Below are 26760 nucleotides of genomic sequence, written 5' to 3' on the forward strand. Positions count from 1 at the left end.
AGCACTGAGCAATAGCATGTTGTATTAAGCCAGCAGTCCATCACTGTTTTCCTGTGAAATTCTAGCAAACATGTTTTGAAGTATTTTCTGTTTCTGGAAGTTTTCACGAAGTGACTGAAAATAGGTCAGGTTCTTGTTTGCTTATCAGAGTGTAATTTCTTCCAATGTTCAAGGATGGTTTCATTGCCTCATTTGAAAAAAGCCTTTTCACACAACAGCCACAGTAGTTACTTGGTTGCTTGGTGCTAGTATAAATCTTTATTTCATGTACTCCACACTATACTGTCTACACTTCTTTTTTGTTTCGTCTACTTGTGCCATTTTCGCTGTGGATTAATGACCACATTCAATTGCCTGTTGTTTAAGTCCAACCTCAAGATCAATAAAGGGGGAAGTTATGTCATCATTATAGCTCAGGCAAAACCTGACTCTGCTTGAAGGTACTTAAACTGGGGCAGTAGTATCTAATTGGGCCATGGGCTAAAGAAATGCAGTCAAGACTGTTCAAAAGGCAGATTCTGAAGTTTATCTCATTGAACGCCATACCCTAATTCACATGAAATGTGTCACTGCATGATTAGAGTATGGGAATTGTACCAGCTAGCACCATACTACAGTAGTGAACAGCAATAATGCATGGGCTGGGCCCAAAAATCACATAATTTCTTCAATCCACTTTTCTCATGATATGCCATATTGCTTTTCAACAACCATAACACACTTCAAGCAAAGCCTAAGAGAACAGTGGGTTAGCAAAAGATGCGGTGATTATGTGATCATTGTAATCAATTATGAGGCACTGAGTCAAGTCAAGTTTTTTGTCATTTAACTATATACATGTATATCACATATATAACCATATACATTATATAGAATTGAGACAAAATTTCTCTGAACCAGGGTGTAAAGCACTGTCATACACATAACACACAATAATATGGAGGTAAGGATAAAATCTACAGACGAATCACACATAAGTAACAAACTAAAGTGCATCAATATTAAATATTGTAAGGTACAGACCAAATTAGCCAGTGACACCTCGAATACAATGTGGCAAGGAGTTCAGAAGCCTGATGGCCTGGTGGAAGAAACTGTTTCTCATCCTGACCATTCTTGTTTTTATATATCCTAATATCCTACCTGATGGTCGAAGGTCAAAGAGGATGTTGTCTGAATCAAATGCTTATAAAAAGTAATTAATTTCTTAAGTTAAGCCTGTAATCCATCAGCTGCCCTTCCTGCTACAGAATGCCCCCACTGTCCCTCTCATCTTTATCACCCCCAGGTGGGCAATATCACCCACTTAGGGAACCACTGCTCTAGAATTTACAGAGGTGGTGTGAAAAGCTACAAAACATCCAGTGAGTGGCAACTCTATGGATGGAAATGCCTTATAAACAGGAAGACGATGCCAACTCAAATAACCACATGCTACAACAGTCATGTGCAGAAGAGCATCTCTAAATACAAAATATTTTGAACCTTGAAATGGATAGGCTACAGCAGCAGAAGACCTCAAAGATGCACTTAGTGACCACTTCATTAGGTACAGGAGATACATAATGAAGTGTCCGCTGAGTATATACCTCTAAAAGATCTCCTTTCAGCCTTCAATGCTCCAGAGAACAAAGTTCCAGCCTATCCAACCTCCCCTTATAACTCAATCCTTTCCATCCTGGTAACATTCTTGTGAATCTTTTCTTCACCCTCTCCAACTTAAAGACATCCTTTCTATAGCTGGAACTGCATATAATATTCCAAGTGTGGTCTTACCAACCTCCCCTTATAACTCAATCCTTTCCATCCTGGTAACATTCTTGTGAATCTTTTCTTCACCCTCTCCAACTTAAAGACATCCTTCCTATAGCTGGAACTGCATATAATATTCCAAGTGTGGTCTTACCAATGAGTTGCAACATGATATTCCAATGCCTGTATCATTTTCCTGGTTGATGAAGGTGAGTGTGCCAGATGCCTTCTTCATCACTCTGTCTGTGTTGCTACTGTGTTATCACAAGGTCTGCTGGTTCTAAAACACTCTCCAGGGCCCTACCATTTACTATGTAAATCCTGTCATGGTTTAACTGATCAAAAAGACACACCCTAAACTTATCTGTTAATTACATCTGCCATTCCATGGCCGCCTTCTGCAGTTCATCTAGATCATGCTGTAATCTTAGGTAACCTTCACTGTCCACTATGTCACCAACTTTGATGTCGTCCACAAGCTTACTCATGATGTTAGCAACATTGTCATCCAAATCATTAATATAGTTAACAAACAACAGTGGACTCAGTATTGGTCCCAGTCTGATTAACAATCCTTCACTACAACCTCTGTCTCCTTCCACCAAGCCAATTTTGTATCCAATTGGCTATCCCACCTTGGATCGCTTCCAGATCATCCTACCATTCAGGACCTTGTCAAAGGCCTTGCTAAGGTCCATAAAGTAACATCAGCAGATCACCTTCACCTCAACATATTCAAACCCATTGAAATCTGTGGATATGTGGGAACAAAGCTCAAATAACTAAGATAGCTGATGCTTTTGGAATCACACATGACGCATGCTTTGGTACTCGAAGCCATCCCATATCTTCCCATATCTAACAGACATCATTAGCTTGTTTTTCAATGTACATTTAATGTATTTTGAAACAAGCTAGTAATTTCTGGTTTTTGTCAAGTAAGAAGGACTGATACATATAATGTGCATAAATAGAACATAAATTCAGATTGCTAGCAACTGAGACTGTAGACGGGCATGCTGCTAGAGAGAGGGACACAGGTTATTACTAGTTTGATATCTTAAAATTGGAATGTTCTGTTTTGAAAGCTCCAGACTAACTTAAGGGGAAAATGGGAAAAGGATAATAGGAAAGAGGATTTAGAACCAAAAGAATTTGAGGGTCTAATGAGCAGAGTGAATGATGCTCAAGGAAGAGGTTTGAAGATTAATGAAGACTAATTGTTGCAGCCCTTCATTGGTCAGGGTCGACGATGGATGTTGCATCCTAACTATGTTATCAGTCAATATGCAAGCCAGGGCAGTATGATGTAGTAAACAAGCTGTTGCCCATGCTGCAGGCTCCCCTTCTCCATGCAGCTGGTGATTCCAAAGGAACAACGGAGACTGATACAGTTTGGCACCAGCAGCATCACAGGATTTACCAGTCAGTGTAGAACTCAACATAGGACTGCCTTAGAGTTTTCAGCTCCAGATTTCACCTCGGGGTTTACTCCTGAAGCTTTGCCCATGAGTGGGTATAACCACAAGCCAGTGGAGATTTGAGATCAGAGCTTTCTTTCTCCTAGATGAGCTGCCAACCATGACCGACAAGCACCATCTGCCTGAAGACTGGTTTAAGGCACCAGTAACCGGCCTCTGCCCCTTCTCGTATCAGTAGAAATGATTCTGCTGGGCTTAGTAGCTAAGACAAACGTAAAGACCAAGAGCTAGACTAAATTGTCAGAGGCTACTTGAGATACACATCATTGGGAACATATAATAGGCATTGGGAGTTCAACCCGACTAACCCCCTCCTGACAACCTTAAGGAACTAACAACATAACAATCAAAAGGCTATAAGATAAAATAGTGCAGTGTGTGTGAACCTGGCAGGAGGATAGAAACTAAAAAAGACAGGAAGAGGAGGCAGATTCAAAATTAGGAAGAGCATATTTTCCCTCTATTCCTCCCTCAACTTCAGCCTACAACTGTTGAACTTTCTCTATGCCACACATCAGCTCTCAGTAAAGAAAGAACAGAATTTGATAAACAGAATTGGAAAAGATTTAAGGTGGCAAAAAAGCTAAAAGGAGAGAACAGAAGCAGAAGACGTGATAGATTGAAACAAAATCATTGTGACAAAACGGACAGAACAATGTACTCTCCAGATAATCAAGCAGAATACTGCAAGATTTGTCAGATTTCTGTCAGGGTTGAAGTTTATTAAACACTGCTGCAGACATTGATATTAGTATCTAGTCAAGAGTCTAAACTTTCACAAATTTATGAAATAATATAATAGATCATTTAAAATTATATATTTCAAGAAAGATATACAAGTCTAATAATTCTCTTACCTCAAAATACTGTATTTACTGCTCACAAAGTCAGAGAGCAAGTCCCTTCAATGGACCCTTCACATAAGTATTTCTATAAGGATATCCTATGGTGTCATTTCATCTCATCCGTCGCCAGAGAAATAGCATATCAATGACATGAGACATTTGTAGATGCCTCTAATAAATCATAAAATGGGAATTGGTGAATATAAAGGCTAACTCCGTCTTGCTTTGAGTTTAAAACATCATAGAGAATGACTGAATCATCTAAGTGACATAGGGACTGCCAACTATAAGAAACGATGAAGGTAAAACTGTGGTAGTCCTGTGGCTACAGATAAAAGTAAGCTGAGATCAAGTCAATGACGTAGTCCAGCAATGTCTCACTGCATTATAAAGACTCATAAGTACTTTATTTCAGAAGCTGATTATTTTCCATTTGCTGCACATTCTTATATTTGAAATACTTTAAGAAAACTAGGCATTTGGTGAATTATGGTGCTCTTTAAACTGCATCTATTTTAAATGAATGATATAAATATTTCAAAATGATCCAGTTAATAGAATTCAAAGGAAGCTACATATAAGCTGTCAGTTTATTGGAAGAAGAGCATAATAAGTGTTAATTATGCAATTCTGTGTGAATTCACGCATTTTATGTGTGCATTAGTTTTAGTTGAGTGAACGCTGCATATGAACTGTGTCAAATACTGCAGTTTTCAAGCTGAATATGACATTTCAGTTGTAAATGCATGTAAAATTGTGAGATGTTATTTGGAGTCTGTATGAATAAAACACTGGGAGAGCTTGTAAAACAGTTTCAAGCGTATTGTAAAGGAGGAATAATGGATTTCTCAGAAGCCATTTTGATTTTATGCATGTGCAGTGCCATTGTGAAGTTGTAGCATTGTGCAGCTTTCAGTGACATCATTTATCATTTCAACACCTCACCCCACCCATCCCCCCAAAAAAATCACACACAAAACACTTCTATCAGGATTTGCTTACGTTCATTGCAAACACTGGGGCAGAATCAATGATAAACCACAATGGAGTTTTGTCGCTGAGTGGGACATGCAGAAGATTGACAGATTTACATGACTATTGCTACAATTCATGCTATTATAGGAGAGAACAACTCCTTTAAAGTAAGTTGTATAATTTTGTTAGATCTGTGGCTAATTTTGATTAGCGACAAAATGTATAGGGTAATTCTTAAATTATACAAAATTTTGAACCTTTCGCTATACACCAAACTAAATTATTCTATACAACATGTTGGACAATAAAGGCAAAATCTTGACCCACTCCAGTTTATCAGTCACAATTAATCAAACATAACAATGGAAATAATGATGTGTTCAAAGAATCTAAAAGCTGTAGGTCATTTCTAGGGCAAGCTTCTTGTCTTTTTATAGCTTACTGCTTTATAAGAAATACTACTTAAAAAAAACATTTAAAGTGAAGAGTATAATTGTCAGCCAGCAATGCCAATAATGTACAAACTGTGACAGGATATCTTGAAATTGGCTCATACATAAACTTTACCAATTGGTTATATTTCTGTGGTTCCATGAGAAGCTGATTGTAAGATTGCCAATTCCATTGCTTCCAAAAGGGCTAACCTGCAGCTTGAGCTGGTTACACGCTTTAGTTAAGTGCTCCCACCCCCTGCCTTTGGGTCTGTGCAAGGTCTGTGACCTTTTTTTAGAATTGTCAAGTGAAATGTCATGTTGCCCCTCCCAAATGGGAGTTTCTGCTCTCGTTTGATCAACAGAAAAACGATTGGGGATGGTAAGATCTGTGTCTCTGTGTTGTAATGTGAAAGAGTTCACAAAAATGTGCCATGATAAAAGCTAATAAGCCATGTTATCATTGAAGCTCTGCAAAATATTAAACATAGAATGTAATGCTTTAATAAATGAAAGATAGAGATTCTAACACAAGGAGGTACAAATTTGTTCCAAAAAGTGCTCTTATGTGGTATTGTGTTGCTTGTTAGGTTTTTCTTATGATTGCACATAATTTTATAGAAAGATAGAAAATCTACAACACAATAGAGACCCTTTGGCCCACAATGCTGTGCTGAATGTGTACTTACTTTAGAAATTACTTAGGATTACACATAGCCTTCTATTTTTCTAAGTTCCATGTACCTATCCAAGAGTCTCTTTAAAGACTCTATTGTATTTGCCTCCACCACCGTCACCAGCAGCCCATTCCATGCACTCCCCACTCTCTGCATAAAAAAACTTCCCCTGACATCTCCTCTGTACCTACTTCCCATAACCTTAAAACTGTGCCTTCTCGTGTTAACCATTTCAGCTCTGAGGAAAAAGACTCTAACTATGCACATAATCAATGCCTCTCATCATCTTATACACCTCTATCAGGTCACCTCTCATCTCCTGTCACTCCAAGGAGAAAAGGCCGAGCTCACTCAACCCATTCTCATAAGGCAAGCTCCCCAATCCAGGCAATATTTTGTAAATCTCCTCTGCACCCTTTCTATGGTTTCCACATCCTTCCTGCAGTGAGGTGACCAGAACTGAGCACAGTGGGTCTGACCAGGGTCCTATAGAGCTGTAACATTACCCCATGGTTGATGAAAGCCAATACATCGTATGCCATCTTAACCACACAGTCAACCTGCACAGCAGCTTTGAGTGTCCTATGGACTCGGACCCCAAGATCCCTTTGATCCCCCACACTGTCAAGAGTCTTACCATTAATACTATATTCTGCCAAAATCTTTGACCTACCAAAATGAACCACCTCACACTTATATGGGTTGAACTCCATCTTCCACTTCTCAGCCCAGTTTTGCATCCTATCGATGTCCCGCTGTAACCTCTGACAGCCCTCCACACTATCCACAACACCCTCAACCTTTGTGTCATCAGCAAATTTACTAACCCATCCCTTCACTTCCTCATCCAGGTTATTTATAAAACTCACGAAGAGAAGTGGTCCCAGAATAGATCCCTGAGGCACACCACTGGTCACTGGCCCCCATACAGAATATGACCCATCTATAACCACTCTTTACCTCTGTAGGCAAGCCAATTCTGGATCCACAAAGCAATGCCCCTTGGATCCCATGCCTCCTTACTTTCTCAATAAGCCTGGCATGGGGTACCTTATCAAGTGCCTTGCTGAAATCCATATACACTACATCTACTGCTCTACTTTCATCAATGTGTTTAGTCACATCCTCAAAAAATTCAATCAGGCTCATAAGGCACGTCCTGCCTTTCACAAAGCCATGCTGACTATTCCTAATCAGATTATGCCTCTCCAAATGTTCATAAATCCTGCCTCTCAGGACCTTACCCATCAACTTACCAACCAATGAAGTAAGACTCACTGGTCTATAATTTCCTGGGCTATCTCTACTCCCTTTCTTGAATAAAGGGACAACATCTGCAACCCTCCAATCCTCCAGAACCTCTCCCGTCCCCATTGATGATGCAAAGATCATTGACAGAGGCTCAGCAATCTCCTCCCTCCCCTCCCACAGTAGCCTGGGGTACATCTCATCTGGTCCCGGCGACTTATCCAACTTGAAGCTTTCCAAAAATTCCAGCACATCCTCTTCCTTAATGTCTATATGCTCAAGCTTTTCAGTGCACTGTAAGTCATCCCTACAATCATCAAGGTCCTTTTCCATAGTGAATACTGAAGCAAAGTATTCGTTAAGTACCTCCACTACTTCCTCCAGTTCCATAAGAACTTTTCCACTGTCACACTTGATTGGGCCTATTTTCTCACGTCTTATCCTCTTGCTCTTCACATACTTGTAGAATGCCTTGGGGTTTTCCTTAATCCTGCTTGCCAAGGCCTTCTCATGGCCCCTCTGGCTCTCCTATTTTCTTACTTAAGCTCCTGCCTACTAACTTTATAATTTTCTCGATCTCTATCATTACCTAGTTTTCTGAACTGTTCGTAAGCTTTTCTTTTCTTCTCGACTGGATTTTCAACAGCCTTTGTGCACCATGGTTCCTGTACCCTACCATCCTTTCCCTATCTCATTGGAACAAACCTATGCAGAACGCCACGCAAATATCTCCTGAATATTTGCCACATTTCTGTCATACATTTCCCTGAGAACATCTGCTCCCAGTTTATGCTTCCAAGTTCCTGCCTGATAGCTTCATATTTCCCCTTACTCCAATTAAACGCTTTCTTGACTTGTCTGCTCCTATCCCTCTCCGATGCTATGGTAAGGGAGATTGAATTGTGATCACTATCTCCAAAATGCTCTCCCACTGAAAGACCTGACGCCTGACACCAAAGTAATTATTTTGGTGTGTTGAAAAACATCACATTGCTTATAAAAGTCTATAAAATTGTCTAGATCAATGAAGATTTTATTTTTATATTGAACAAGAAAGATTATAAAAGTTGTAAAGTTATTCTGTAGGAAACAAGTTTATTTGAATCCCCAAAGACAGCACCAGTAAATGAAAGATATAGAGAGGAAATGTAATTATTTAGTTATATCCTGCCAGAAAAATAGCCAAAATTACAAAGTTTGTATATTGTAAAATAATCTAGTCACCTTTGAGTCCCTCTTTAATTCTTTGCAGTTTATCTAAACACTTATTTTGAAATTGAAAGCTCATTGAAGATGTCTTGGCATAATAAAGCAAGAAAAATGTTGGATGCTTCATAATGAATAGAATACAGATTAGAAAATAGTAATATTTCCAATTCATTTTTAGATCAAGCAAAACTTTGAAGCTTTTAGAGGGTTGTGATCTTTCTGATCAGAGAATGCATTTGATCTTCAACAGTTTGTATTGGGATTTGTACCCTAAAGTGTTTTGTCCCCAGTGTCAGCTCCACTTTACAGTAAGTGTTCTATCTGTACAGACTTTCTTTCTTTTTCATTGGTTGAAAAGTAGCTGTAGTACTTGATTGATACAGTAGTGAAAATCAAAAAAATACATAATTCTGGAAATATTCAGTAGGTCAGAGAGCATCTGCAGAAGGAGAAACAGTTAATGTTTCTTCAGAATTCAAAAAGAGGAAGAAACTTGTTTTCAGTGGGGGAGAAGTTTGATGGAAGAAGGTACCTCTGATGGAGAAGTGGTCCAAATTGCTTAATGAGAGCAGCTACCTGCACATTGTTTCTTTGCCTGTTTAATGTCTTGTAAATAGTGAGGCTGTGGGACATACCCAGCAATGCTTAAGTCCCTACAGTGGATAAATCAAATTCAAATTGAGTAATCACTTAGCCAAGCACTTTCCATTTCTTCTATGCATACCTCTCTATTGTTCTCCTCTTCCTTCCCTTTCTTCCATGGACTCCTTCCTCTCATTCTACTACACATTTCTTTTATTCATGGTCTCTCCTCTTAAATTCCCTTGTCTTCAGTCCTTCAGCTGTTTCATCTCTCCCCTCCCAACTTCTTACTTCATTCCCCCTCCCCAAACACCCAGTTTCCCCTCACATAGTCTCACGCATCACCTGCCAGTTTGTACTCCATCCCTTTCCGCCTACATTGTTATTCTGGCTTCTGCCCCCTTCCATTCCAATCCTGATTAAAGGTCTTGGCCTGAAGCATGGGCTCTTCATTCCCCTCCATAGATGCTACCTGACTTGCCAAGGTCCTCAAGCATTTTATGTGTGTTACTCAAGATTTCCAGCATCTGCAGAATCTCTTGTACTTATGACCTGCATTCAGTGCTTATGACCTACATTCAGTGGACTGGAGTGAACCTAACTTCTAAATTGGCTGCCTCTTTTCTTCCCAATCCACTCCTACTGCCACTCTGACATCACTATCTATGGCCTACTGCATTGTTACATTGAAGCTCAACACTTTGTATTCCATATGGGTACACTGCAGTCTCCAGCTCAGTATTGAATTATTTAGTTTTAGATAACTCATTCTTCCCTTCTATCGTGTTCACTCAGATTTTCTTATTCAATTTGTATAATCCAGTGTATTGAGCATATCACATAGCTCCATCATTTTCAAAAATCTGAAAGCACTAGTACCTGCCTCCATTAATCCATTTGAACTTACCTTATTTGAGATAAGGTTCCTTCAAGCTGTCATAACCAGGGCAGGTAGTGGGGATAAGCACCCACTACCTATTAAATGGCATGTTTCTTAAATAGTCTCTAACAACCAAGTCCAGCTCCTGGCCTTCACATACGGCCTAGCTGCTAAAACCAATGGCATCACTTCTACTGATGTCAGGATACTGCCTCCTTAAAACCAGTCACTTTGGGCAGATGGGATTAGCAGCTCATCTGAGAGAAGGAAAACTCTGATCTCAAAGCTCCACTGCCTTGCATCTATACTCATTCATAGGAAAGACCGTGAGTAAACCCCAAAGAAAAATCCAGAGCTGGAATTCCTAAGGCAATTCTACATTAAGTTCTATGCTGACTGGCAAATCCTGCAATACTGCTAGTCCCAAGCTGTATCAGTCTCTGCTGTTCCTTTGGATTCATCAGCTGTGTGGAGAGCAGGAGCCTGTACATGGACAGCAGTTGCTCGCCATATTGTACTGCCCTGGCTTGCACATCATGTAGACAACTAGGACACAGCATCAAAGGGCCTAATAAGAGATAAATTGGTAAATTGATGTATTATTGTCACTTGTATAAAGGTACTGTGAAAAACGTGTACTGTTCATACAGATCAATTCATCACAACAGTGCATTGATGTATACAAGGAAAAACAATAATGGAGTGCAGAGTTAAATGTTACAGTTACAGAGAAAGTACAGTGTACTGTAGGTAGACAATGCAGTGCGAAGTCATAAACAAGGAAGATTGTGAGGTCAAGAGTCCATCTTATAATACTAGCGAACTGTTCAATAGTCTTACAACAGTGGGATAGAAGCTGTCACTGAGACTAGTGGTAATGTGATTTCAGGCTTTTGTATCTTCTGCTCAATGGGAGGGAGGAGAAGAGAGAGGCTTTGGGGTTAGTAGGGTCTTTGATTATGCTGACTACTTTACCTAGGAAGTTGCAAATGCAGACAGAGTTTCATAGAGCGGAGGCTAGTTTGCATGGTAGACCGAGTTGTGTCCACAACTCTTTACAGTTTCCTGTGGTCACAGGTGGAGCAGTTGTCATACCAAGCTGAGATGCATCTGAATAGGATGCTTGCTATGGAGCTTCAATAAAAATTAGTGAGGGACAAAAGGACCTGTCAAATTTCTTTTGCCGCCTTAGGAAGTAGAGGCATTATTGAGCTTTATTACTGTGGCGTCAATGTGGTTTCACCAGGATAATTGGCAATATTCACTCCTAGGAGCTGAAGCTCTGAACCCTCTTGACCTCAGCACCACTGATGTAAACAGGAGCATGTGCACTGCCTCCCTTCCCGAAGTCAATAACTAGTCCTTCTCTTTTGCTGACATTGAGGGTAAGGTTGTTGTCATAAAACCATGTTACTAAGCTCTCTATCTTCTCCCTGTACTCTGATTCATTGTTATTCGAGATATGGGCAACTATGATGGTAACCCAGGGAGAGGTTAAAAATGTCTGCAAATAGCCCTGTCAGCTGACTGATGCAGAATCTAAGGACATGGCAGGGGCACTATATGGGCCAAATGCTTTCCATGGGTTCACTTTGCTGAAAACTGATCTTATTCTGCTACAGTGACCGTGTGTTCAGGTGCATAGGAGACTGTCGGGGTAGTGACATCAATCCCTTTCTGTTCAAAATGAGAATACAATGAATTAAGCTCAACTGAATGGGATGAACTGTTATCAGTAATATTACCTGGCTTTGTTATGTAAATTGTTAGAGCATGTAAGCCCTGCTACAACTGGTTGGTCTGTGACTCAATTTTGGATTAATAGTGTCTTTTAGCATCGTTGATAATTTTACAGAAATTGTATTTCAATTTCTTGTGAACGCTGCTCTCTAAATTTCAGAGGGAATGGATCTCCGAGTTCACCCATGGCTTCCAGTAGCATTAATCTGCACATCCTTCCCCATATTCTCTACTACTGACCAACAATTACAATTGTTGGCATCAACAAGGCCAACCATGATATGTACATACTGTTGTCACTTTATTAGGTACACCTGTACATCTGCTCTGTAATATAACTGCTACTCAGTCAATTATGTGGCAGAAACTCAATGCATAAAAGCATGCAGACATGGTCAAAAGGTTCAGATGTTGTTCAGGCCAAGCATTAGAATGGGAAAGAAATGTGATATAAGTGACTTTGACTGGAATGATAGTTGGTGCCAGACAGGTTTGAGTATCTCAGAAACTACTGATCTCCTGGGATTTTTGTGCACAACAGTCTCTGGAGATTACAGAGAATGGTGTGAAAAACAAAAAAAAAATACATCCAGTGAGCATGCATTACAGTAGTAGTGTGCAGAAGACCATCTCTGAATACACAGCACATCAAGCAGTGAAGTGGATGGCCTGCAGCAGAAGACCACGAACATACACTTAGCTACTACCTTATTAGGTATAGGAGACTTCCTGATTTTACTTAAAACTAAATAGAGTTTTAGAATTCTACACCATATTCTTTAGTGTTCGGCCTGTTGTTCACATGCTCCACCAAATTCAAATGCATGTGAAATCATTTTTAATAAAATGTAACATTTCAGAAAACTGTTTTCACCCAGAATACTTACATTACTAATGCCTGAGACTAAAATATACTACCGCTAAACATTATGTACAGACATTAAGGAGATATTATTTCCCTGTTTTGGTAGCCTTTATGAAAGTCAGAGTGAAAACAATATTCCTGATGCCAGGTTTTGACCCAAAACATTAACATTTTCTTTCCTCCTGTGGATGTGCATGACACATTGAGTTCTTCCAACAGATTGTTTCTTGCTTTAGATTCCAGCAAATGCAGTCTCCATTGTCTCCTCTGAAAAATATTAGACCCATTCATTTTTACAGTCATCCTTTATTTGAAGCTAGTTTATATTGTTGATTTTGTGTTGTTTCATATTACACAAATACAGAATCTGTACATAACTCATAGTTTTGTTCAAAGCAATTTGCCTTCACACTGTTTTTCACTAGGTTATCCATCTATTTGGAAAAGCATGACATCTTCAGATTCCACTCTTAGCATTCATTTACAGTTCTGTGCGAAAGTACCTAGGGTGCCTAAGAATTTTGCACAGTACTGCATTAATTTTATGTATTGCACTAATGCTGCCACAAGAAAACAAATTTCATGAAATATGGGAATGATGATAAACCTAATTCTGATATGAGTCTATTGTAGACTGAGAGTGGGAAGGATGCAGGAAGAGGGGAATCATGGTTGGAGAAAACTGGAAGGAAAGGGCAGGGAGTGGAAAGCACCAGAGACATTTTGTAATGATCAATAAACCAATTGTTTGGAATCAGACAACCTTGCCTGGTGTTACTCAGGGCTGGATTTGTCTGCACCTGCACTACCCCCACACCATCCACTCCCTTGGCAGTCCTTCTCTGCCACCTATCCCACACCCTTCCCTTGGTGCTCCACCCTCACCATTCCTAACATCCTTTGCTCCCACCAAATTTACAAATTTGCTCTTCGGTATACGCTGACAAATACAGTACATTGCAAAAGTCTTAAGCACCCTAGTCATATATATGGTATGTACTTAAGACTTTTACACAGTACTATATATTATTTTTCATATCATGATAATGTTTCAATATGTTTCATGTAATTTAAATATTTTGTTACCCTGTAGGCAAAGATGGCATGTTATTTGTGCAAAACAAATGTCAAAAGTAACATGCTAATTCTAAGAGTACAAGGGACTGATCTGGCTAAGTGATACATATTGTTTCACTTAGGAATTGGAATTGTTTTATTATTATCACATATATTGTGATACAGTGAAAATTGCATACTCTTCATACAGATCAAAATAATTAGGTAGTGCATTGGGGTAGACCATGGTAAAACAATAACAATGCAGAATAAAGTGTAACAGCTACAAAAGTGTACAGTTTAGGTAAGCAATACAGTCCAGGATCAATATGAGGTAGATTGTGAGGTGAAGAGTCCATTTCTTGTACTAGTGAACTGTTTGATAGTCTTATAACAGCTATCCTTGAGCCTGGTGATACATGCTTTCAGGCTTTTATATCTTCTGCCCAATGGAAGAGAACACCACCATGGATGGCCGCAAGCCTGGTTGCAAAAGGAGGAGGGTTGGCATGAGGGCTAACAACTGCTTCTCTTAAAAATCCAGAGCTCCAGACTTCAGAGCTTCATTTTTGGGAGGAAAAATCTTTGCATAGAGGACATGTGAAGACATGTGGTGGAAGTGGAAGCCACGGAGCCAAGTGACCTTATGTCGGCCCAGGATGGAGGATTGTGGCAAACTACTGTTGGTAGTCTCTGCCCCAAAAGAGGTGATAGGCTTAAGAAGAAGAAGAAGTGGGGTTAGTGGAAGAGGGAAGAAGAGAGAACATCCAGAGTGAGTTGGGTCTTTGTTTATGCTGGCTGTTTTACTGAGGTAGTGAGCAAAAGAAAGAGTCCATATGGAGGGATTTCTGTGATATATTGATCTGTTTCCATTATTCTCTGGAGTTTCTTGCAGTTATGTGCAGAGCAAATGGCGTACCAAACCGTTATGCATCCAGATAGGATGGTTTTTGTGGTGCTTTGAAAAAAATTGCATGACAAATTGTTGCATGTGGTATGGAATATTTCTTGTTTGAATGCAATTACTGGAGTCTCGTTTAATATATAATTTCAAAGGCAGCATCTCCAGCATTCCTCACTACTATGCTGAACTTTGATCCTGATATTCACAGACTTTAGAATGGACATTCAGCCTCCAAACTTCTGATGAAGAGGTGAGATAGCTACAGTATATCTAATCCAAGCTCTACATTACAACAATAAAGTACTCTCACAGTGTATCACATTTTGGGTACGGTGTTTATAAACAACAGACATTCTAGTAAATAGTTTGGATGTATTAATTTAATGAAAATTGATTCATGCTGTCCAAATCCAGTTTGAGGTATAATGGTAATATTGCTTGAATGGGATAGACAGTACAGTATGTGCTTATTGTATATGTAGCTCTTCAGTTGCAGGAAAGAACAACTGAGCAATTACATGATCCAAGGCATAGTACAAATCATTATTCTACACCAAGTGAATAGTGTAATACTTCTGATCAGATACAATCTGTTAAATTAATTCAGCTTACTTCTGTAAAAATATAAAATTTTAAAAGCATTTCATATTTCATCAGTGGTTCATCTCACTTTAACCAAGCTCCATAATTTCTAACCTCTGAGCAAACATCATTATAGTTTTATTTTGATTTCTCTTCCCCTTCAGACTTATTCAGTACAATGACTGTGAGATTCTTGATCTGAGTGGACAACCTAGTGAATTGCTTGTATGTAATCCTTCTGAAGAAATTCTGCAAGTGTCACCGCTGGTTTAGTTCAGTACTCTTACACTCAAGCCAAAGTCCCATCCTAAAGACTTGAATACCAAAAGCTAGCCAGATTAATACTGAGAAAATATTTCTGCTTTGGAGATGCCATCTTGCAAATGAGACATTAAATAGTGACTAAAAGGTTGGTGCAGCTTTTTTAAACTGGGCATCCTGCCCACTATTTATACTTTATTTAAACCAAAAACAAAATCAATGCATCATCAAATGACCTTTGGCAAAGCTTGCCGTACCAATGCTAGCTGTTGCGTTCCCCAGATTACAAGTGACTAAATGTCAAAATTACTTTGTTGACTACTACATATTTCAGGACAACTTCAAGTACAATTTATTGTCATTCAACCATACACATGTATACTGCCAAACAAAACAACATTCCTTCAGATCAAGGTGCACAACACAGTACATATATCTAATACAAATAACATGTAACACATAAAGTAATATTACCATGAGTAAATTAACAAATAATAAAGTGTGTTTATGACGCAAGTTAAAAAGTAAACAGTATAACACTACTGGTGCTTTATCCGCGATGAGACCTGGGTGGTGCAGGGAATTCAGTAGTCTTAAGGCCTGGGAAACCACCTGCTTCCTATTCTAACAGTACTTGTCCTAATGCTATGGTATATCCTGCCTGATGGTAGGGGATCAAAGAGATTGTTGGACAGATCAAAGGATCATTGACAATGCTAAGGGCCCTGCATACACAGTGCTCCTGACAAATATCTCTGATAGGTGGAAGCAACACCCCAATGATGCACTCAACAGTCCTTGCAATGCTTTGTAGGGACTTGTGGTCAGATGCCTTGCAATTCCCATACCATTTGGTGATTCAGCTGGTTAGGACACTCTCAATGGTGGTCCTGTAAAAATAGGTTAGAATGGTGGGGAGGGGGTGTCACTCACCTCAACCTCCTCAAGGAGTGGAAGTGAATCTTAAAAGAGATATGAAAAATACGATTCTTTGGGAACACAGAAAACCTGCAGCACAATACAGGCCCTTCAGCCCACAATGCTGTGCTGAACATGTACTTACTTTAGAAATTACTTAAGATTACCCATAGTCCTCTATTTTTCTAAGCTCTATCTACCTATCCAGGAATCTCTTAAAAGACCCTATTGTATCCACCTCCACCACAGTCGCTGGCAGCCCATTCCATGCACTCACCACTCTCTCTGTAAAAAACTTACCCCTAACATCCCCTCTGTACTTACTTCCAAGCACTTAAAATTCTTCAATGTATTTAAAATAATATTTTCAATGTTTTATCTTCTAGTAAGTAGATGATGTTTCTGTTCTGAATTGAATTAAAATCTTGGTGTATATTTAAAATAATATTGTTATTTTTAGTTTTACTTTTACTTTTAGAATTTACAGAGGGAAAGCTAGTTCACTCAAAAATGGATTCCTGTCTAATCTAGGATGAAAAGAATCCCTGGTGAATTGTGAATCATTCCTTAATCTTCAATGGATGTTCTCTTTTTTTCATTGTTAACCGTTTGAAAACAAATTTTTACAATGCATGACTATCACTTTGAAATACATGCCTTGGTCTCAGCCCAAAACATTGACTGTTTATTGCTAACCGACCTGCTGAGTTTGTCCAACATTTTGTGTGTGTTGTCTTGGATTTCCAGTATCTGCAGAATCTCTTGTGTTTATGAATCACTTTTAGAGCCAGTTTTGGAATAACATTTTGGGAACTATGATGTTGTAGCTATTACAGAGACTTGAATGACTCAGTGGCATGAATGCCTGCTGAGTGTGCCGGGCTTTAGGTGTTTCAAAAAGTACAGGAAAGGAGGCAAAAGAGGTGAGAGAGTAGCACTGCTAATCAGGGCTGCAGAAAAGGAAAAAGTCATGGAGGGATTGTCTACTGAGTCATTGTGGGTGTAAGTTAGAAACAGGAACGGGGCAATAACTCTACTGGGTTTTTTTTATAGACCCCTCAATACAAAGAGGCGGGTTCTGGAATGGTGCAATAATAATAAAGTTGTTGTGATGGGTGATATTAAGTTTCCTCATACTGACTGGCATCTCCTTAGAGCAAGGGGCTTAGATGGGGTGAAGTTTATTAGGTGTGTTCAGGAAGGTTTCCTGATGCAATATATAGGTAAGTCAACTAGAGGAGACACTGTACTTGATCTAGTATTGGAAAATGAAGCTGGTCAGGTTGTCAGATCTCTCGGGAGAGTATTTTCAAGATAGTAATCACAATTCTATCTTATTTACCATAGTACTGGAGAGGCATTGGAGGAGAAACTTTGAGAAAGCATTTAATTGGGGTAGGGGAAAATATGATGCTATTAGGCAGGAACTTGGGAACATAAAACAGGTGCAGAGGTTCTCAGGGAAATGCATGCAGAAATGTGGCAAATGTTCAGGGAACATTTGCATGGCATTCTGCATAGGTATGTTCCATTGAGGCGGGGAAAGGATGATTGGGTTAAAGAACCATGGTGTACAAAGGATGTAGAAAATCTAGAAGAAAAAAGAAAAAAATTACAAGGGTGCAGGAAGGAGCTAGAAGGGGCCATGAGAAGGCCTTGGTGAGCAGGATTAAGGAAAACCCCAAGGCATTCTTCAAGATGTGAAGAGCAAGAAGATGAGCCATGAGAGAATAGGACCAATCAGAAGTGAGAGTGGAAAGATGTGCAAGGAGCCAGAGGAGGTAGTGGAGGTACTTAATGAATATTTTGCTTCAGTATTCACCAGTAAAAAGGGCCTTGGCAAATGTAGGAATAACTAACAGTGGACTAAAACACTTGAGTATACAGACATTAAGAAAGTGGATGTATTGGAGCTTTTGAACAGTATTAAGTTAGATAAGTTGCCAGGAATGGACAAGATATACCCCAGGCTACTGTGGGAAGCGAGGGAGGAAATTGCTGAGCTTCTGGCGATGATTTTTGCATCATCAATAGGGACAGGAAAAGTACCAGAGGATTGGAAAGTTGCGAACATTGTTCCCTTGTTCAAGAAAGGGAGTAAAGATGACCCAGGAAATTATAGACCAGTGAGTCTTGCTTCAGTGGTGGGCAAGTTGTTGAAGAAGATCCTGAGAGACAGAATTTATGAGCACTTGGAGAGATGTACTCTGATGAGGGATAGTCTGCATGGCTTTGTCAAGGGCAGGTCATGCCTTATGAACCTGATTGAATTCTTTGAGGATGTAACAAAACACATTGATGAAGGTAGAGCAGTGGATGTAGTGTATATGGATTTCAGTAAGGCATTTGATAAGGTTCACCATGCAAGGCTCATTCAGAAAGTAATGAGGCATGGGATCCAAGGAGACCTCGCTTTGTGCATCCAGAATTGGCTTTCCCACAGAAGGCAAAGGGTGGTTGTGGATGGTTTGTATTCTGCATGGAGGATGGTGATCAGTGGTGTTCTGTAGGGATCTGTTCTGGGAACCTTCCTCTTTGTGATTTTTATAAATGACCTGAATGAGGAAGTAGGTGGATTGGTCAGTAAGTTTGCTGATGACACAAAAGTTGGGGGTGCTGTGGATAGTCTCAGGGTTGTCAGAGGTTACAATGGGACATCAATAGGATGCAGAACTGGGCTGAGAAGTGGCAGGTGTAGTTCAACCCAGATAGGTGTGAAGTGTTTCATTTCAGTAGGTCAAATTTGAAGAGAGAATATAATATTAATGGCAAGATTCTTGGCAGCGTGGATGATCAGGTCCATGTCCATAGGACACTCAAAGCTGTTGAGCAGGTTGACTCTGTGGTTAAGAAGGCATTTGGTGTGTTAGCCTTCATCAGCAGTGGGATTGAGTTCAAAATCTGATAGGTAATGTTGCAGCTATATAAGACCTTAGTTAGACCCCACTTGGAGTACTGTGTTCAGTTCTGGTCACCTCATTACAGAAAGGATGTGGATACTATAGAGAGAGTGCAGAGAAGATTTACAAGAATGTTGCCTGGATTGGACAGCATGCCTTACGAGAATAGGTTAAATGAGCTTGGCCTTTTCTCCTTGGAGTGATGGAAGATGAGGGGTGACCTGAGAGAACTGTATAAGATGATGAGAGGTATTGATCGTGTGGATAGTCAGAGACTTTTTCCCAGAGTTGAAATGGCTAACACGAGGAGGCATAGTTTTAAGGTGCTTGGAAGTAGGTACAACGGGTATGTCAGAGGTAAGTTTTTCACACAGAAAGTGATGGTTGTGTGGAATGTACTGCCAGCGAAGGTGGTAGAGGCAGATACAATAGGGTCATTTAAGAGACTCTGAGATAGGTACATGGAGCTTGGAAAAATAGAGAGCCATGCAGTAGGGAAATTCCAGGCAGCTTCTAGAGTAGGATACGTGATAGGCATAACATTATGGGCCAAAGGGCCTATAATGTGCTGTAGATTTTCTATGTTTCTAATATTTGTGAAACTATCAATGATCTATTTACCAACACAGCCAGTGCTGAAATGCTTCCAGGAACAGTCACATGATATTAATTGGAATATTATTAATACTATTTATTTATAATCCCTTATTAATAATTCTTCATTAATAGTCTCCTATGCAGTAGAAGCTAGTTTATATTGGAGACTGATTGTATTACAGTCTGCTTATCCTCAGATTGCTTATCAAAAGTTTGGCCTGAACTTAAGCCCGCAACTCAAAAAGGCTTACCCACTTTACCTGCTTACTCAGTCCCTTTAGTTTAGAAAGCACTTCAGTGTTCTAGGCTCCCTTTGAAGTGTTTAATATTAGCTGGTGCTGTCTGCTTCATTAACTTTCTTCCAGCATTATAATTTTGAGAAAGAAATGTGTGTGGACACCTGGCTGTTGAACAGAAGAAATTATGACATTATGTTGCTGCTCAGAGCACTCTAAAGGCATGTGCTGGTGTCCAGCTGTACCTCAAAAGTAACATCTTCATGTCTAATTTACAAAAGTATTCCATTTTTTTCTGTATTGATGAGCTGAATCTAAGATTGGTTAAATCCAATATAATTGATTTTTTGATTATTTTGATTATTTTTAACTTCATTCTTGGGGTAGTGGACAGAACAGAAAATGTCACATTTTCTTGGATACATTGGGATTGTCTATTAAAAAAAGCCCACCTCTAGGATATGATGGTGCAGATTTTAAGCATAGCTAATTGTTTTTTTGCCAAAACACATATATAATCCATTTCCTAAAGTAAATTACAATATATTTCAAAAGCAAGATGCTGACGTTTCTGGAAATTTGCTAAAAACAGAGAAACATTTATAGTTCAAGAATTCTCTCTCCATCGATGCTGCCTGTTTTGCTGTGTTTTGTATTTTCTGCAGAAGCAGGAGTAGGTCACTTGGCCAGTCTTGCCTCCTCTACCATATATATAAGATCATGCCACATCTGATTATCACTCTTCTTTCTCACAAATCCTCAGTAACCTTTAACCCATTCTTGCTTATCAAGAACCTAACTTAAGCTCCTCTCCAGTTCTGATGAAGGGTTTTCAACCTGATGCATTCTCTCTGTTTCTCCTTTCACAAATGTGACCTAAGCTGTTGAATTTTCTTCAGCATTTTCTGTTTTTAATTCAGCTTCCCAGAATCTGCAATATTTTACTTCATTTTCATCGAAGTAACGCTGCTTTAAAAGTATTCAAGGAGTTCAAGCATCTTTGAGGAAGAGCGCTCAAAAAGATCACAACATGCAGAGGTTTTTGCTTAACTCTGTTTTAAAGGGTAATCATTTATTTTTAAACAATGCCCCACTGCAGAAAATGTCCTCCATAGCCTAACAGTATAAAATCCCTCTGAGTTTTACATGTTTTAACCAAGTCACTTCTCACTCTTCCTAACTCCAGTAGGTACAAGTTTAGCCAATTCTTTCCTCTTCAGACTACCCACCCATTCAAAGTATTAGTCTAGTAAACTCTTTCTAACCTGCTTCCTACATCCTTTGTTAAATAAGAAAAACAATTTTGTATGCAGTACTCAAGATGTGTTGCCACCAATGCCCCACCTAACCATAGCATAAATGCACTCCTTTCTTAGCCTGATACTATTAAGTACTTACATTTTTTTTCTGATTTTATTTCAGATTTCCAGTATCTATGTGTCTTTTTTTTATTTCTTAGTGCTTTTGCACCTAACTCTTTGTAATAATTAATAATGTTGTGCTGGTTTTCCTAATTGTTTGCTTTGCCTGCATACTAGCCTTTTGTAGATCATGCATTAGGACCCTCTACTTCTCTGAGCTCTGTAATATCTTATCCCTAACATCTTTTCCGCCAAAATGGACCGTTTTGCAATTCCCCACATTGCATTACATTTGTCAGATCTTTGAGCACTCGTTAATCTACTACGTCCCTTTCCTACCTACTTTTGCAGCATCAGCAAATTTAGCAATTGAATATTTGGTGCCTCCACCCAAGAGCCAAGGCATCAATACATATCCCTATGGCACATCACTGGTTACTTCTTGCCAGATAGAAAAAGACCGTTCCCTGTTTTCTATTAGTCAGCCAACATTTTGTCCACAGGCAGCTTCCTACAGGATGAACTTTTTTAATTTTTCACAATTATCAAATGCTTTTCGAAAATCTTGGCATTTTCCAAGGGTGTTATTTTATGGTCTTATGGTGTCTGTATTCAGGAAGCAATCTTAATTACCTTGATGTTTCTAAGTGCTTTTCTCGAACTTCTCTAAAGTTTTATGATCAGTATCAAATGTTTTGAAATACATATCTGAATGCACTTTATAATGAAATACTGTATGTAAATCAACCATTTTCCCTTTTTTATGGATACACATTGCTACACCGAATCAAAGGCGAAATGGCAACGGAAATCATTTCCAAAATTCAAAAGAGCGTGGCCTGATAATTTCTTCCCATTTTTTATGTATTTACAGATCACCTGATAATTTATGTTAATGAAAACAGGATTGCAAGAAGCCCAAATCTCACATTAGCTGCCAGATTTATAGCAACGGATTAGCAGTTTGTCATATTATCACGCGGACTGTTTTAATACATTGGTTAGATATATAACAACAGATATATGCGCTCGCAGTGCCCTTTGTAAACCCCGAAATTTTATGGTAGGTTAATGTCGTTCAAAAACCCATGCAGTCTGACGTTCCAAGTTGCAATATGTTTCTGAAATTCACAGTAGTACTTGCATTGAATAATAAACTGCTGCTTTAAATATATTCCGTTATATTGCAGTTGCATTCATTTTTCTCCAAAGCAAAAATGAAATATCTGAGTTAATGAACTCAAAACTACAAAGCATCCGTCAAGAAGTTACTCCCCGCAGGATTCATAGTAAGAACATGATGAAAGGTTTTACAATAATTCTCTCCTTTTTGTGCATTCGGTCGTTATGGTGGATCAAGTATAGCGCGAGTAATGGTGATATCTGAACTGTACACATTTCTGACTCTATAATGTGACTAATCCTTTACTAAATCCTGAAGCGTGTTGATATGAATATCCAGGATATTAAACCCATATGCAAATTGTTATTAAAGCTATATTTGTGTTGTAGATGTTAGTCCAGCTATATCAAATAGCGCCAACTGGTTGTACAAGCACGAATTTACACTCTATCTTCTGTCCCTCCTGACACAAAATGGTTTATTCTTCTCTCAATTGTGCGGTGCAACCGGTGGCGTCTGCTGCAACAGCAAGAAGGTAAAAGATGCTGGAAAGATTTGAATAGTCAAACGCTTTCGTTTTCAAATGCGTTTGTCATGGTAAAATACAGCCCCTGTCTTTCGCCCTCTCATAAATCAATATCGTCAGACAGAAAGTTTTATGGTGAGTTTAACACTAATTTAAATATTTAACAGGGAATTCATGGGGTTGAATTTTACTGGCATTCGGATATTATCAACGAGTTTTTTTTATATTACGTTATTTACTAAAAATGTTTTGCCATTTTGCGATCATTCTCTATTCCGACAGGAATTTCAAGTTCTAGCCATAGGGAGAGCTGTTCCACATTTCTGCACTGTTCGGTGTCTTTCGTCGAGTTGCAGTATCTTCTATATAATCAAAGTAATACGCTATGATTGTATGGAAATTATAGAAGTTTCACCATCTAAGAACATTTTTGACTAACTAGTTCACATATATGGGTGACGTAAGCTCAGAGGGGAGCTGAACTGGGACTCTGAACTGCTCAGCCCTGTCGAATTCACCTCAAGGGTTAATCGTAATCGGACTGGATCTTTTCCTGAAACTGGCTTTCCGACATTTTCACGATTGTCTACGTTGACTAATCGTCTTCAGTCATACCTTCAAACCCAAGAGACAATTTCAACCACCACGTTTAACAATTTCTGCAAAGCTGAGTTGGAAAATATAACCCAACTTTACTAGTAGTTTCTAGAAGAAAGATTTAGCTAAACAGACAAAAAAGCAGTTTAACCAAAAGGTCGGACTATTAATCTATGAAATCGTTGACATTCAGCTGAGTTGGTGACATTATTCCATCACATCCATTCATAAAGCGTTTCTGACTTTGAAAAGATGGATCTCCATCAGAGACGGCCATTCCTTTACATAGTTCATTTTTCTTTACAATAGAGAATTTGACGACATTGTCGCAAACTTACTTCAATAACTGCGGATTTTCTTTTGGTTAAAGATCAGAAATAAATGTGTGTGAGCTATAATGTATTTATAAGTAATTATGTATATTTTATTACATTAAATTATAAAAAATAATAAATCTGAATTCTGAAAAGAACTATTTAACTCAAATATAGCATAATTATCTCCCATGTCACTTGAGCTCCAATACTTTATTTATATTTTTTTATTAAACTCAACATGGAGAGGATTCACACCACGTTGTCTATGTTTGGAGAAACATCTCACTTCACTTACCTTTATCGGTCCTGTGATGAGAAATGCGTTCATTACTGCTCGTAGCTGCATTAGTTTCACGAAAACACGATCCTGCTGAGAAACGCAAATAATACGAAAAACGAAGTAATTAATGCCTAAAAGAGTTTGGGGCTGATGTGATACTTGTATCCATGATAAGATTAAATGCAGTGAAAATGACGCGTGCTTTTGCACTTCGGGAGCTGACAACTGCGGAACCTCTACTTCATATTTCTCAACAAAAGGGCTTCCTTGACTTGATGGGTTGTAACAAGTTTTCATGTCCCCTCGTATACAAAGTACATCTGGAAATATGCACCGGGATACTTTATACGAAGCCTATGGGTAAAAGAAAAAGGAACGCCATTCATCGCATTCGGGATTCGGAAATGCTAACACTGACGAATGGATTTTGTTACGAGAAAGATTTTAATTTCATTGTTGACGACAATTTATGATTTAAATGATATGAAATATGGAAATGGCTCCAACTGATAATGTTAAAAATGTCAATCAAAGAGTTTGCCGTACATTTAAATCTACTTGAAAATGAATTACATTTTGAGGCACTTAATCATTTTGAATAACATTATTTAAAGTCTTTGCTGTAAATATCCTTTGTTAACTCGTTTAGGTGCATTACTCTCTTACTGGAAGAATCTCTCCTTTCCGCGCTGCGCCACGTTGCTTTTAACCCCATTCGCAAGATATGCCTGAAAAGTTAAAAGATACAAAGATACTATTCTATAGCTTTAACAAAAAAAAAGCTAAACACTAAATAAGATCTTCAACTTGACCTTGGAAAGGGTTTCTGTGCCTCTCGCTAATCTGTCAAATCCATGATCCATGTCAATGATGCATTTAAAAGTTTTGTCAGATGAATGGTTTGATAAATTCACTGCTGAAAACATTGGGGTCATTTGTAACGACATGCTCAAAAGTAAGTCACTCTAGCAAGAAGTTTTGTTACGCGATATAAGAAAACGAATCGTCAAATCAGCACTGTAATATTTCTCAGGGCCAAAAAAAGCTGGGAACAATACTTCTCATATTTAACGCGATATTTAGATGCTTTGGTTAGGAACAAAAGTCATAGCAAGACGTCTTTATTGCTAATTCAGTCAAAGGCACATGGCTGGTTTTCCCGCAGAAAGGTCACTGTCGTTGTGTTTGGTCCACCGAGGGGGTGTTTTCAGACTGAAAACTGAGCCAGCTGTCTCTGTCATACCCTCGCCATTGGAGAGCACCAACTGTGCATGGTTGTTAGCCACATTCTACACCTGCAAAATCTACCGATTACCAACACTTTTCAATTTTTTAACATTGAACAAACAATGCAAGCCGTGGCTGACAGCGTTTGGCCGTGTAGAAGCTCTGGTAGGTACCAGCCTCGCAAATGCATGCGCTGTCGCATTGAGTGGCCTCAGCGAGCGTAGATCAAAGGACCTTCAAACAAGTGTAATAAGTTTGAAATCAAACTGACCAATAGCTCTTCGAAGCGATCGTTCACCTTCTCCATTCCACCGTTAATATCAATCATCTAATTTCTGTTAGGATGGGATAGACCACTGGATGAGTGAACTGTCGCAAGTTCACGTGAGATATATCCCCCTTAGAGCACAATCCAAAATTGTATTACCGCACACTACAGTGTGAGTGGATGCAAATTCCTTATTTCACACTTCAGCTTGAAATTATGGATTTAAAGTCCTATTTACCTGTATTATGCACCTCGTGACTCGCCGTGAGCTAATGTGAATAGATCTAATCTCTAAACCTATGTTTTCAAAATCGGCTGCTTGATGAAAAACATAGTGTTTCATTCCATTGGGGATTTGGCTGATATCATTAAGTTTCGTGTTCAAGGTTATTGTTTACTATAAAAGCGCAGAACTGTGAATGAATAAAACTTGAGTTACACCAGAAGTTGCTATTGGCTGCTACGATTAAAATTTCAGTTATATCTATCCCCATGTGAGCAATTTTGTTCAGTATACAAAGTAGGCCGCTTTAGCAAGTGTATCCCCAGGACTGAACGCGCATGGTCCTCAACACATCCTCATTTTCCCCTTATTCTCGATTCTAAATGAGTTTGAGTCGTCTACAGGAACGATCTATTTACTTTTGAACTGCAGAAAAGGGTATTACAGTGAATCCAGAGTTTATACATTAATGAAATAATTCTGGAGTTTCTAGCGAATGGTCTGAAGTTTACAAACTGGCACTAGCGTATTAATGCACTTGTTGCATCCAAAAGAGAATAAGTCTCTATCAGTTAGATTATAATAACACGTTTCCACGCCTGTTTACAGTGTGAGGGTGAAAGGGAAACCTTGAGATCAAAATATTTGGTAAATTGCAAAGCACCTTGAAAAGAAGTGATGGGATTGGTGAGATGCGCA

The 26760-nt window shown here is 38.9% G+C and overlaps 1 protein-coding gene across 1 annotated transcript in view; it reads left to right on the forward strand.

The window, feature by feature from the left end:
- Positions 1 to 22605, forward strand: part of c6h10orf67 (chromosome 6 C10orf67 homolog) — a 153709-nt gene extending 131104 nt beyond the window's left edge. Inside the window, exon 16 of the mRNA XM_059971335.1 lies at positions 22375 to 22605. Within this exon, the coding sequence (XP_059827318.1) occupies positions 22375 to 22396 (22 nt within the window). The 3' untranslated portion in view covers positions 22397 to 22605. The remainder of the gene's footprint in view (positions 1 to 22374) is intronic.
- Positions 22606 to 26760: the final 4155 nt, after the last annotated feature.

Source organism: Hypanus sabinus, chromosome 6, assembly GCF_030144855.1.
Source record: "Hypanus sabinus isolate sHypSab1 chromosome 6, sHypSab1.hap1, whole genome shotgun sequence".
Lineage (NCBI taxonomy): Eukaryota > Metazoa > Chordata > Chondrichthyes > Myliobatiformes > Dasyatidae > Hypanus > Hypanus sabinus.